This window comes from Ovis canadensis, chromosome 17 (assembly GCF_042477335.2).
Source record: "Ovis canadensis isolate MfBH-ARS-UI-01 breed Bighorn chromosome 17, ARS-UI_OviCan_v2, whole genome shotgun sequence".
Taxonomy (NCBI): Eukaryota; Metazoa; Chordata; class Mammalia; order Artiodactyla; family Bovidae; genus Ovis; species Ovis canadensis.
In genome coordinates, this window is record NC_091261.1 from 62966734 (window position 1) to 62981084 (window position 14351).

The window sequence follows — 14351 nt, forward strand, 5'->3', positions numbered from 1 at the left end:
GCAGTGAGGGTAGTCTGGGGGCTTCCAGAGCCCCCTCCTGTCTGCAGACGCCCCCACGAGCCCGCCCTGTCTCCTGCAGGAGAGACCTTCCTTCCCTACTACACTGGCCGGGCCATCGATGGCATCGTCATCCAAAAAAGCATGGAACAGTTCAGCGCAGCCGTCATCATCATGTGTGTGCTGGCCATCGGCAGGTAGCGACCCCTGCCTGCCCCCACCCACCAGGCCTGCAGTTGCGAACGGGGATGGTAGCTCCTGAGAGGAAAAGGGGCCATGGAGGGCCAAGAAATGCCCCTTGGGATGGGAGGCTAAGGCCTGTCCCTCAGCTGGTCCCCATGGTAACCAACAACCCAGCCACTGGCTTCTGCCCATTTGGTTGAGCCCCACCCTAGAGCCACACCCCTCTTGTCCCTAAAAATGACTTCAGTCCGCGGGGTTCCCCTTTCAGCACCACCCCACCCCCAGCTGTTTTCCAGGCAGGAGACAAGGGCCAGCTTTGTCTGTGCTGTTCTGGAAAGGCGAGAGGCCTGACAGGTGGAGCTGGGCTTCTCGCCCACAGTAAAAGTCCCCCCCCCCCGTGCCCTCACCTTGGGGGCTCCTGTTGGGAACAGGGTGACCCCCTGGCAGTGCCAGCCCCAGAGAGTGGGCTCAAGGTTGGGGTCCCTTGCCCCTGCGAAGGCTCTGGCCTGCCAGCAGTGGAGAGGGAGCAGTGAGGGGCAGGGGTCAGTTGCCGGAAGGACGTCGTGCTATACATAACATCTCTTATCTGCAATTAGCTCATTTGCCGCAGGTATTCGGGGCGGCATTTTTACCCTCATATTTGCCAGACTGAACATTCGTCTCCGTAACTGTCTCTTCCGCTCGCTGGTGTCTCAGGAGACAAGCTTCTTTGACGAGAATCGCACAGGTTGGTTTTCCCGGGGCCTCGGGTGACCTGGGGCTGGGCCTGGCCAGGTGGGCCTGCCCTGCTTTGATTTAAATGGGTGAATCAGTGCTCTCAGTCCTGCTGGCTCTCCCTGCCATCCGATTCAGGGTGGGGATGCCCCTCGTGGCTGGCGTGGGCCTCCCGCCCCCCCGAGCCCTGGGGAGCTGGTCTGAGGTTTTGCTGTGAGCTGTGGCCACTCTAGGACCCTCGCCAAGCCACCCTGTCCCTGAAGCAACCAAGGCCTCGCCTCCCACTGGCTTGTGGGAAGCACATGGGCCAGGACTCCCTCGGCCTGTGGGGGTGAGCAGAGCAGGACAGGACAGAACAGGGAGGCCGAGATCCAGTCTCTGAGGCAGCCCAGCCTGGGTGCAGGCCCCATCCCTGAGTTCACCTCCCTGAGCCTCTGTTTTCTCCTCCGTAAGATGGGAACAATAACAGGAGCTGCCCCACGGGACTGTTGTCAAGGTCTTAGCCCAGTATCCAGCCATCAGTAAGGGGCGTTCTGGTCCTCTCTCTTCCGCAGCTCAGATGGTTATTACCATGAGGCTGAAGAGGGGCATGGCCCCTCTGCCAGTGACAGGGAGGGGCCACGGGTTCAGCTCTGGCGCAGTCACGGCCATGCTGTGCGGCGCTGAGCAAGACTCTTCCCCTCTCTGAGCCTCAGCTGCCTCCTCTGTGCTCTGGGAGATGTGAAGCTGAAATCAGATGCTGGTGACAAGGGCTGGGCTCAGAGCAGCCCCCAGGGCCATCGGCTCACCCTGTCCCCCTGCAGCCCAGCCCAGAAGACAGGGAAGGTCCAAGCTCCCCAAGGGTCCCTTGCCCCCGCTCTCAGCGGCCCTGTTACTGCAGAGGGAGCTGAGAGGCCTGTGTTCCAGGGGACCTCATCTCCCGCCTCACCTCGGACACCACCATGGTCAGCGACCTGGTCTCCCAGAACATCAACATCTTCCTGCGGAACACGGTTAAGGTCACAGGTGTGGTGGTCTTCATGTTCAGCCTCTCGTGGCAGCTCTCCCTGGTCACCTTCATGGGTTTCCCCATCATCATGATGGTGTCCGACATCTACGGCAAGTACTACAAGGTAGGCCCCGCCTGATCCCCACTGGGGTCTCCCCACCAGCAGCTCTCAAATGACCCCTTAGGATGGGCTCAGAGGGCCACTGGGGGCTAATGAGGGACTTGTCTTAAAACTGAGTTTGCGTTCACTCATTCAATAATCAGACAGGACCCCTGTCCCCATGGAGCTTATATTCTAATAGAGCCAGCCGATAAATAGCAACAATGACAATGATGGAAATATATAATACAGTCATAGCTCAGTCGGTAAAGAATCTACCTGCAATGCAGGAGACCCGGGTTCAATTCCTGGGTCGGGAAGATCCCCTGGAGGAGGAAATGGCAACCCACTCCAGTATTCTTGCCTGGAGAATCCCATGGACAGAGGAGCCTGCCAGGCTGCCCCCTTGGCAGTCCATGGGGTCACAAGAGTCGGACACGACTTAACGACTAGAGATATAATACAATAAAAGTTGGAGGAGATAAGGAGATAAATGAAAAGAAATAGCATAATAGAGAGCATTGGGGTTGGTTGCAGTTTTGTTTTATTTTTAGAGTTAAGTGTCTTTCTTTCGCTATCCTTTTTTAAACTTTTTATTTGTTTTGTTTTTGGCTGCTCTGCACCTTCACTGCTGTGCTTGGGCTTTCTCTCACTGCAGTGAGCAGGGCCTACTTTCTGGTTGTGGTATACGGGCTTCTCGTTGCGGTGGCTCCTCTTGATGCAGAGCACAGGCTCTGGGGTGCAGGCTCAGTAATTGTGGTACACAGGCTTAGCTGCTGCAAGCCATGTGGGATCTTCCTGGACAATGGATGGAATCTGTGTCCCCTGCATTGGCAAGTGGATCCTTAACCGCTGGACCGCCACGGAAGTCCCAGGCTGCAATTTTAAATTGGTCTTTCTGAGAAGGTGGCCTTTGAGTAAAGAGGTGGACATATTGGGGAAGCTCGTTCCAAGCAGAGGGCACAGCCAGTGCAAAGGCCCTGAGGTGGGACCGTGACTGGCCTGTTTGAGGAGCCTCAGGAAGGCTGGTGAGGCCGGAACCAGAAGTGAGGAGAGAGCCGGGAGGTGATGGGGGATTAGATGGTATATGCCTTTGTGGGAAGTTTGGGTTTCACTCTGAGTGCAAAGTTTGCTCTCTTTCTCTAGAGTGTATGTTCAAGGTAGGGGCGGGGGGTGGAGGCACCCAGGCCCCCATGATCAAGGCCCTCACCCAAGATGCAATGATGGGCAAGCAGTAGTCCCCTCCGGCTGCCTCCAGCGCTGCTGTCAGAAGGATCAGCCTGTAAGCGAAGCCCCTGCCTCACCTTCCTCCTGGTTCCCACAGTGGTGGGTGCCTCTGAGCTCTCAGGGCCCCAGGGTAGGTGCAGGCAGCCCCTTCCCCAGTGGTCCAGGCCTGAGGGGGACAGGGGCGCTCCTGAGCAGGGCACTTGGACCCTGAGGTCCCACTTGGTCAGGATTCTTAGTGCCCATGACCTGAGGCCAGCACCTAAATGAACCCATTCCCCACAGCCCACTGTGTCACCCTCCTGCAGAGCCCAGTCACCCAGGAGGGCCCTCTCCCGCGCAGGTCTGGACCACTGGCCTTGCTGTTTTCGTCCCTGAGGAGAGAAAGTAAATATACGAGTTAGAGTCAGAGCAGTTTCCCTTCCACCCCACCCTTCCTGCCTTCCTGCCAGCCCCTGGGAGGGGCCAGGAAGCCCTGGAGCGCCCTGCATCAGCCCTGCCTCTGTGCACACCTCCGGCTCCACCTTCAGGATCAAGGGTGCGGCCTCAAGCAAGCCCTATTTAGGTCTCGTACCTGTACCCCATGTATAGGGTACCATCACCGAGTCATCACCACAAGCCACACACATCGTCCGCAGCCAGACATGACTCAAGGCAGTGTGGCTCCTCCCAGGGTGCCTGAGCCTGAGTACACTGCGTGCTTCCGATGGCCTGGGCGTGACTCGCAGGTCATGAGACATGCCAATGTAGGAGCCTCCTGGGCAGCCTTCCTGGCTGGTGTGAAGTTCTGAGTGTGGTAACTGTCACAAAGCCTGCATAGCGAGGCCCAGGGACTGCTTCCGGAACTCTGTGGGCAGCAGTCTGATGGTCATGTTCTTGGAACCACTTCTCAGCCATCCATCCCCAGTTATAAGCACACGATGTGGGCAGATTTCACAGCCCGTGGCCTCCACCACCATCTAGAACTCAGCTATGAGTTCTGGAATCTCTGTGCTAGATTTCAGTCTCTCACATAATTTAATGTATGTTGCTGGATGTAAATGGTGCCGCCTTAATAGGTGGTGTTTCTTGTGCAGTATACAACCTGAAAAACCATCCAGAGCATCCCTGCTCTTATGCCAGCTCAGGATCAGGAATCGAGACTCATTTTCTGAGAAGGTTATGCATGGTCATGCATAACTTTCTCTGAATACTAGAGATAACTTCACGATCAGTGGCCCATCCCTCAGGAGATAGAGCCTCAGGAGCTCACCCCCAAATCCCAGCTGGAGTCTGTTGTCTGAGCTCAGCAAATCACGCTAGGAGGAGATGGGGGAGGAAGGGGAGCTATGTCTCATCCCCTTGTCCCTGGAACTCCCTGCATAGATCTGACACCAACTAAAGACAGAAAGCCCCAGAGAGACCTGGGGCTCGGGCAGAGGGTGAGCCTATCTGTTTCGAGGTCTCCTCCTCTTTGTCCCCGCTCCCACCCATAGAGGCTCTCCAAAGAGGTCCAGAGTGCTCTGGCCAGAGCCAGCAGCACAGCCGAGGAGACCATCAGCGCCATGAAGACAGTGCGGAGCTTTGCCAACGAGGAGGAGGAGGCGGAGGTGTACTCGCGGAAGCTGCAGCAGGTGTACAAGCTGAACAGGAAGGAAGCCGCGGCCTACATGTACTACGTCTGGGGCAGCGGGGTACGTGCCCCCAGCCCGGGCAGGTCTGACAAAGATGGAGGACCCCTTAGTCAGTGCATTGGCCCAGGTCCCTGCATGCTGGTGTGACACTTGACTTTGTCCTGACTTTCTGCTTGTCCTCAGAGGATCTTTCTGGAAAGAAACGTAGATTCCTGTGACTGTCCCCCCAGGACACTCCTTCTTACCTCTCACCTGGGTGTGGGGTGGCCAGGCAGGAACTTTCTTTTCCCTGTTGGGGAGACACCCCTGCCAAGATGGGGAGTCACCCCGAGGCCACCTGGGGATGCGACCTGGGCAGATTCCTGGCAGGTCCTAGAGCGTCCGGCTCACTCCCTGGGGACGCGTTCCAGCCCCTCCTGGAGAAGAAGCACGTGGGGCCTGTCACTGTGTGCTGGCCACGCCTGAGGGTGGGCTGTCGGGGAAGAGCTGGGGTAGGCATGAGAAGGGTGTGGGATTTAGGACAAGGAAGAAGCCGGTGATCTACAGATGAGCAGGGGATAAGGACCTTCTGGGACCTCCCCCCACCCACGGTAACCCCTCCTCAAAAGTGCCCAGCCAGAGGGGAGAAAGGCCTGAAATCCAGCCAGCCAAGTCTCCTGGCAGTCTGCCCACCAGCAAGGGCGCCTCTTGCTGCTTGTGCCAAGGCACTGTGGTCCAGCTGTGGGTCTAGTTCCGACCCAGCATTGCTGGCTTGGAATGAGGAGGGGCAGATCAGGACCCCGAGTGGGTTGTGTCATGGGTATGCAGGTTCCACTCCTCTCGCAGACACTCCCCGGGCACCAGAGGGGGCGGGAGGCAAGCACACCCCAGGCACAGCCCCTCCTTCCTGGTAATACTGACCTCATCTGCTTGGCCTAGCTTGCTGTGTGACCTTAGCCAGAGGACCCAGCCTCTCTGAACCATGCTCTTCCCAATAAGGAGGAGACGAATAGCTCCAGTTTGGCCTCGCTGAGGCACTTGGGAACTCTGTGTGTGTGTGTGTGTGTGTGTGTATGCCAGGGCCTGACAAAGAAAGCCTTGTTCCTGACCAGGCTCATGGCCTGTTCCAGCAGGGGGCCTTTGCAGGGAAAAACTCCCTGGTAGGGGTGGGGAGGGTGTGAGTGACAGAGGGGCACCAGCTCGTGGGAGGCCGTCCCTGCCGCTGGCTGGACTTGCAGTTTGTGACTGTGCGTGCAGAGTCCACGGCTGCTCTCACCTCCCCTGCAGCTTGTGGGGCGGGGAGACAGAGGGAATGGGGTTGTGGATCTAAGTCAAGGGCCCCCAAGAGTCAGACACCGCTTTCCGTCTGCCCTGCAGCTCACACTGCTTGTGGTCCAGGTCAGCATCCTCTACTACGGGGGCCACCTCGTCATCTCGGGGCAGATGACCAGTGGCAACCTCATCTCCTTCATCATCTATGAGTTTGTCCTGGGAGACTGTATGGAGGTGAGGGGCTGGCTGGGGAAGAGGGGGGGGCGGTCCTGGGGAGGAGGGAGAGGTAAGGGGGAGGGATCTGAATAGGGTTCTCCAGGGTCCACAGGAGGTGGCATTTCTTTCTAAAGGACATGATAATACCAACAAGGAGACTAACACTAACCTGTGACAGCAACTTTGCGGAGCAGAGTGGCAGCAACAGAAATTATTTCAGAAGATGCCCCTGAGCACCTGTACAAGGCCCAGTGCTCCCCGGGTCCCCATTTCCCAGAAAAAGAAGCTGAGGCTCAGAGTGGTTCAGTGACCTGCCCCCCATGTTTGTAGGGGTTCCCAGTTCCAAGCCAGATGGTCTGACTTTATTTTAACCCACTTTAAAGAGCAGCTCTATGGAAAAAGAAGAGTGGGTTTGTTTTTTAAATGGATTATGTCTTTTATATATGTATATACATATATATATACACATATATATACATATATATGTATACATATATGTATATACATATATATATATATACACATACAGTATTTCAATTTTATTTTAAAATCTATTTGGCTGTGCCTGGTCTTAGTTGCGGCATGCAGGATCTAATTCCTGGACCAGGGATCGAACCCGGGCCCCCCACTTTGGGAGCCTGAAGCCTTAGCCACTGGGGCAGCAGGGAAGTCCTTGTAGATTAACTCTTAATTTGGCTTCTCCCTCCAGCAGGCCCTGAGATGAGGGAGCTGGGGAGCTTGTGCCTAAATTGCCATCAGTCACTTCCAGAGGATGCACAGAGTGAGGGTGTTAGCTCTCTGGTCTGACCCCACCCCCCCACAAAGCCCTCCAGCACTAAGGTGGAGCCTGTGTGTCCTGCAGTGGTAAAGCTGTGGGGGTCAGGGGCGGGTTAGTGTCTTCCGCAGACGGTACTTTACCTTAGCTCCAGTCAGACTCACAGTGTCATCTGAATCAGCGTCAAGGAAGCAATGCTTCCGAAACATCCACAGCAGTGGGCAGACATGTGTCCCAGGATGTCCAGTGTGGCATAGTTTATAACAGTGAAAAGCTGAATGCTTGTCAACCAGTGATTGGGCAATACGGTATATCCGTATGCCGGAAACAGTCCGTCTGTGCTACGAACACTAGGCAGCAGCCACAGGAGCGAGGCAGAGCGGTGTGCACTGGTGCAGAGAACCCCAAGACACAGAACTAGTGCAAAAGCTAATCTCTGAGTCATAGGGATGGGCTGATCTCATGGTTTTCTTTCGTCTCAAAATTATTTAATTATGTACTTGCATGTGTTTGTAAAAGCACAGAGAAAGGACTTGAAAGACACAGTACCCTGATAACCGGGACCACCTCTGGGATGAGGGATAGAGAGCAGTGTCTACACAGCACTTGTGTCTTAATATGAGTAATTATATGTGGATGTTAACAGCTGTGGTGTATTGAAGGCTTCCTATGTGCTGAGTACTGTCTTCACAGAACCATGATACAGGCACTAATGTTACCCCCATTTCATCAACCAGGACCCTCAGTCACAGATCATAAGGGCCTGAACTCGGGAGCCAGACGCTGGGGTTCGAATCCTGGTTCTGCAGCTTCTCCATCTGTGTGGCCTGGGGGAAGTTACTTGAGCGCTCTGTGCCTCGGTTTCCTTATCATCACAGAGAAGCTAATGATAGCAGCTACCTCATAAGACATATATGCACTCAGTAAAATGAGTCATTATTCACATTTATACTTGTGTATATTTTTACCCAAGGAAATGTATAGTATAAATTTAGGGCCGTTTTTATCATCGAAATTTAAAAATTCTGCGGCAGCTGAAAAGGGCAGGTCCAATTCCTGTCCTGCTACATTCTGGCTTCTCTGCAATTTCATTTCTTCTTCTGGAGGGTGATAACGCCTACCCTGCTGGACAGTGATGAGGTTTAGCTGTAACACATAAAGCATCAGTATTTCTTGTCACTGTCTTCATTTTTTGCATCCTCCTCCTGGTCTGCTGTACCAGCCGGTGGGGCTCTGACAGCCTCCTGTGACCGTCCCCCCCCCCACCCCGCCCCCGTCAGACCTGCTGCTGTGTTCTTGCTCTCTCTGCACTCCCTTCATCCCTCTGGCAGCATGGAGAGGGAACCTAGGATTGGGGTGTCAATGGGTCAGGAACATGTTTCTCCTCCCCCCACAGTCCGTGGGCTCCGTCTACAGCGGCCTGATGCAAGGAGTAGGGGCCGCCGAGAAAGTGTTTGAGTTCATTGACCGGCAGCCGACCATGGTGCACGACGGGAGCTTGGCCCCTGACCACCTGGAGGGCCGGGTGGACTTTGAGAACGTGACCTTCACCTACCGCACTCGGCCCCACACCCAAGTCTTGCAGGTGAGAGAGGGCCCGAGAACACCCCCCATCACCCCCAACCATCCCTTCCCTCCTCCCACTTTCTTGCACCCCCTACAGGCCAGGCCGTGGCAGTGCAGCCAAAAATACGAAAAGCAGAGTCCCTCCACTCCTGGAGTTGGGCTCTTGTTGGGGAAGGCGTTAACAAGAGGATTCCAAGAGAAATGCTAGGAAGGCAATAAATCAGGGTAGTCTGCAGAGATGGTATTAATAGTCCAAGAGGGCTTCTCGGGGGAGGTGACTTTTGATCTGGGACCTAAACAAGGAGCAGGAGCCAGCCAATGGCTCTCTGCAGAGAGAACATTCCAGGCAAAGGAGACGAGTATAAAAGTGCTGTCAAGGCCTAGAAAGGAGAGCCTTCTGGGGGCGGCGGCAGTGGGGCAGGCTGGGAAGGGTGCCCGGGGCCTCTGAGACCAGAGCCTCTGAGTGAGCCAGTGGCCCTGCCTTGTGTCTGTGTGTTCCTTGCAGAATGTCTCCTTCAGCCTGTCCCCAGGAAAGGTGACTGCGCTCGTGGGGCCATCGGGCAGCGGAAAGAGCTCCTGCGTCAACATCCTGGAGAACTTCTACCCCCTGGAGGGGGGCCAAGTGCTGCTGGACGGGAAGCCCATCGGCGCCTATGACCACAAGTACTTACACCGAGTGGTAGGCGCACGGGCCTTTGCTGCCGACCTCCGCCCTTTCCCTGTTTGACCTTCTCCCGCGAGCACTAGCAGATGCAGGCAAGAGGGCTCAGGATACACACACAGTTCAAAGGATTATCACCGGGATTTCCCGGGTGGTCCAGTGGCTAAGACTCTGTGCTCCCAATGGAGGGGGTCCAGGTTTGATCCCTGGTCAGGAAACTAGATCCTACATGCTGTAACTAAGACCCAATGCAACCAAATAAAATATATATTAACAAAAAAAAGGATTACCACCAATGTAACACCACCCAGTTCAAGAAATAGAACATTCCAGCACTCCAGAAGCGGCCCCCATCCGCTGCTCCCCTCCATGTGCCCCTTCTTTGCCTCCCAAGAAGTGCCGTCTTGCCCAACTTTCATAATCATCGCTTTCTTGCTTTTCTTCTGTTCCTCCCATGGCTGTGTGCCTCCCCAGATGGTGCAGCTGTGTTTTGCTAGTTTTGAACTTCATCTGACTGGAGTCATAACACATGTATTCTCTGCGTCTTGTTTCCTCCACTCAGCGTTATTTGTGAGTTTTCCAGGTTGAGGCTGTGTTTGTAGTTCCTTCATTCTCATTGCTGGGAGATAATCCACTGTGTAAACATGTCACAGTCCATTTACACGTTCTGTTTCTTGATGGATAGTTGGGGGTGTTTCCTGTTTTTTTAGTATTAGCAACAATATTGATACGGACAACACTGATACTTGTCTTGTGTGTCCTGATATGCACCGGTGGGTAGGTTCTCCCAGAGTGGATGTGTATCCGCAGCTCTAGTAATTCCTGCCATTAAGGTGGTTTACTTTTTTCTTTTTTTAGCTTTACAGTCCCACCAGCAGTGAAAGAGAGTTCAGGTTTTCCACATTTAAATTATCTCCAGTACTTAAAGGAGGCTATTCATGACCTTACAGTTTTTGGCAGTTTTCTCAGACAGGTACACTCAACATCTGATCCGGAGCTGGTATAAGAGCAGGGACGCCCTGGAAGTTGTTCAGTTGTGCACTATACGGGAAACACCAACTACCAAGCAGACGCCATTTACATCATCAACAGACATTAAGTTACGCGAGAGCCTGGGTTGGCGCAGAGACTCCAGAACTTCCAGCTAGTTGTAGATGCTGGTGGAGGCCGCAGATTGTGACCTCTTCCCACTCATGTGTATATAACCAGGGGTAGATGGTGGAGAAGTGGTCTCAGGTATGCCACCACTGGCTGCTGCCCACCAGAGTTCTGGAAGTGGCTCCTGGACAGAGCTGTTCAGGCTTTGCAATAGTTGACATGCTCAGATACTTAATCTCAGATAGCTAGTATCAGTCCTGTATCTGTAACCAGTTGGTGAGTGTCTACAGGTAGTTCATTGAGGTCTTTTGCATTTTCCTGGTGACTAAAGATTTTAAGTCCTTTTTCATACGATTCTTGGACTTTTGGATTTCATCTTTTGTGAATATCGTCTGTTTAAATTTTTAATTTTCATAAACCCAAAGCAGTAGAACTCAACCATCTAACTATATTCTCATATATTCAGAGAATTTTATAACAAACATGTGAGAATCCCCTCCACCTCACCTTTTGAATTCCACCTTTTGATAATGCTGGCATGATCCAGCATTATCAGTTTAGTCAGCATCCTTTCCTTTCCAACATGTTTCCCATCTTTATATAAACATATCTACATATAAAGTCTTCCCTGAGAGCTTAGCGGGAAAGAATCTGCCGGTAATATAGGAGACGCAGGAGACACGGATTCAATCCCTGGATCGGGAAGATCCCCAGGAGAAGGAAATGGCAATCCACTCCACTATTCTTACCTGGGAAATCCCATAGACAAAGGAGCCTGGTAGGCTACAGTCCATGGGGTCACAAAGAGTTGGACATGGCTTAGCAAGTAAACAGCAGCAACAACAATATATAAAGGCACATACACTTTTTTTTTTTAACAAAAATAGAATCGTTTTATATATATATATATAGCAGCTTGATTTTATAGATGCATTGTAATCATTTAATCAATCCTCAATTTATGGACAATTAGATTTTTTTTCTTTTTTGCTATTTACAGTATTGTAGTGACATCCTCCAACTACATACAAATTCCAAAAGCTGGGACCCTGAGACAATAGTTCCTTTCTGTTGGTCTCTAAAAGGGAGGGGGCACCAACCGGGAGGTCCCTGTGGCCTCTGCCTGCTCTGGCCTCTTGGTTCTTGCCATGGACAGACTCACAGAGGCACACTCCACTTTTCTTTTCACTCTCTTTTCTTCCAGGTCAGAGGCAGCCAATGAGCTCTGTCTCGGAGGTCAGGGAACTTGGCTGAGCCCAGAGCGGCAAGCTTAGCGGGGCCCCCAGTGTGTTGGTCAGGGAGCCTGAAGGCTTGTGCAGAAAGTGGACTCCACTCTTTGGAAAGAAGAGAGGCCACTGAATGCAGCAGCTAGTCGTGGGTCCTGATCAGATTTCAGACTTGAGGGCCCAGGCATCAGCCAGGCCCGGGGCTGGTGAGGTTCCTGGTGACAGCTGGACTGACGTGTTCCCGGCCTCCTATGCCCCCTCCTTCCTCCTCCGCAGATCTCCCTGGTGAGCCAGGAGCCAGTGCTGTTTGCCCGCTCCATCACAGACAACATCTCCTACGGCCTGCCCACTGTGCCCTTCGAGACAGTGGTGGAGGCTGCCCAGAAAGCCAATGCCCACGGCTTCATCATGGAGCTCCAGGACGGCTACAATACAGGTACAGGGCCCGGGGCATCACCTCCACTGTGCCTGGAGGTCCGTCCTCAGGGATTCAACCCTCTGGGTTATGCGTTGCCCTCTGCCAGCTACTCTTTATTATTTCAGGGGAAATCCACATAACATAAACTTAACTGTTTTTAAATATTTATCTATTTATTTATTTGGCTGCATTGAGTCTTGGTTGCAATACTTGGGAGCTTTTGCTGTGGCTCTCAGGCTTAGTTACCCCCTGCATTGCAAGGCGGATTCTTAACCACTGGACCTAAACTTAACTATTTTAAAGTGAACAATTCAGGGACTTCCCTAGTGGTCCAGTGGTTAAGATTCTGTGCTTCCACTGCCGGGGGCATGGGTTTGATCCCTGGTCAGGGAACTAAGATCCCACATGCCACATGGTGCAGCCAAAAATAAATAGAGTGAACACTTCAGTGGCACTTAGTACATTCACAGTGCTTTAAAACCATCGCCTCAGTTTAGTTCTGAAACACAATTGTTTTAAAATGTTATATGTATTATATTACTCATAGTTACTTTACGTGAATAAGTAATTTAATGAGTTGAACCATATATTAACTTATAGACTTGATTTAACATATTTTAAAATTTTAACTCTTGCAGCAAGGCTATTCACACAGTTCAAAACTAAAAAATTAGACCTAACTACATCCAGTGAAAAGTTTCATTTCATCCCAGTCTTCACTATCAGTTCCTTCCAGCCCCCACCAAAGCTTCTTTCATTAATTTCTTACATGTCATTTTGGAGTTTCTTTATGCAAATATGAGTATGTGTTTTTAGTAACTCCCACCGTCTACAGAAAAAAAAGCACTTTTTTTCTGCACCTGTTTTTTTTTTAAGTGATACCTTTTTTTTCCATATTGATACCTAGAAAGCTACTTTTTTTTTAAGCTACTGCACAGTATTCTATTGTGTGGCTTTATAATACTTTCCTCAAAAATAACTTATTTCCTCAGTTTCCTGTTGATAGACAATTTGTATCGTGTTTTTGGTTTGGGGGTTTTGTCGTTTTCAGTTAATAGTGCTGTGAGTCACAGTGCGCGAGCAAGTAAATGAGCAGGAAATATTCCCAGAAATGGGTTTGCTGATCCAGGGGTTGTGTGTCTGTAATTGTGGTCTGTGCACTCACACAGCACAACCCGACACACAGAGGAGTGTGCACCGCAGCACAGGGATCTCAGCAGCTGTACCCCAGGAAGACTGGGGGTGCCCCCTCAGCCACCCCAGCACAGTATATTCTCAAACGTTTGGAGTTTTGCCAGATTAATACATAAAAGTTGGCATCTTGGTACCACCCGCACACAGTCATAATTTGCTTGCCCCTCATGAACAGGAAGAAGGAGCATTGTTCTGTGAGGTTTCCAGCCGGTGCCCTCTCAGCCCCACCTTTCCCGGGGAGCAGAGCTCCCTTAGCAGAAGGAAAAGCAGAGGCAAGGCACTGCTCGTCCCTCCCCAAGGGCCACCCCGCCTCCCCTCCCACTCACTTGCCCCTGTGCCTCCGCCCCACAGAGACAGGGGAGAAGGGTGCCCAGCTTTCCGGGGGCCAGAAGCAGCGGGTGGCCATGGCCCGGGCTCTGGTGCGGAACCCCCCCGTTCTCATCCTGGACGAAGCCACCAGCGCCCTGGATGCGGAGAGCGAGTATCTGGTGAGTTGCGGGCTGGCGGGTGATGCTGGAGCAGAGCAGCAGACAGGTGCTGGGAAGGGCTCAGGGTGGCTGTAGGGACTCTCCCAGGCCAGCTTCCTGGATTAGGGTGTTCCGGAGCTGAGGGCAGAGAGCGGGACGGAGGAGACCCATGGCATAGTCACTCAGCCCAGCCTCAGGGCTATGGTGTTGAAACCAAATCCACCTGGGTTCGAGTCAGGAGATGTGGGCCCTGGATTAGGAGCTCTGCCCTGGAACTCATAACCTGAGTGTCTCTCTTACTCCAACTCTCATGTCATCGATAAAGAGGGGCCCATAATGTATTTGAAGACTTAGCTACTACCCCCCTCTCACCATGGATCCATTCATTTACCGCACGCTATCTCATGCCCACCTCCTGGGCGCCAGGCGCTGTTCTGGGTGCCAGGGTCACACTGGCCCCTGCCCCCAAGGTGTTTCCAGTCCAGGGCGAGAGACAGATAACAAGGAGACAAGGGTGAGTTTGCCCTGGGACCTGTGCTATGTAGAAAATGAAACAGTCCTGTGATGGAGAGGTTGAGAAACATAACCAGCCTTTAGTTAAAGCTGGGAAAACAAATTTTATCCAGTAGCTAATAAAGCAGGGAAAAGAGTTGAGGTCTA

At 52.6% G+C, this 14351-nt stretch overlaps 1 protein-coding gene across 3 annotated transcripts in view; it reads left to right on the forward strand.

Annotated features, from left to right (window-relative positions):
- The window catches only part of ABCB9 (ATP binding cassette subfamily B member 9), a 29469-nt gene that overhangs the window by 12345 nt on the left and 2773 nt on the right, over positions 1–14351 (forward strand). For 2 of the 3 annotated variants that reach the window (XM_069557743.1, XM_069557742.1), the window contains exons 3-11: positions 80–194; positions 777–907; positions 1801–2006; positions 4682–4879; positions 6176–6304; positions 8458–8646; positions 9133–9306; positions 11889–12048; positions 13576–13712. In XM_069557743.1, coding sequence (XP_069413844.1) covers positions 80–194; positions 777–907; positions 1801–2006; positions 4682–4879; positions 6176–6304; positions 8458–8646; positions 9133–9306; positions 11889–12048; positions 13576–13712 — 1439 coding nt within the window. Of the gene's footprint in view, positions 1–79; positions 195–776; positions 908–1800; positions 2007–4681; positions 4880–6175; positions 6305–8457; positions 8647–9132; positions 9307–11888; positions 12049–13575; positions 13713–14117; positions 14206–14351 lie in introns of all 3 variants that reach the window. The other variant, XM_069557744.1, reaches the window with a different exon arrangement.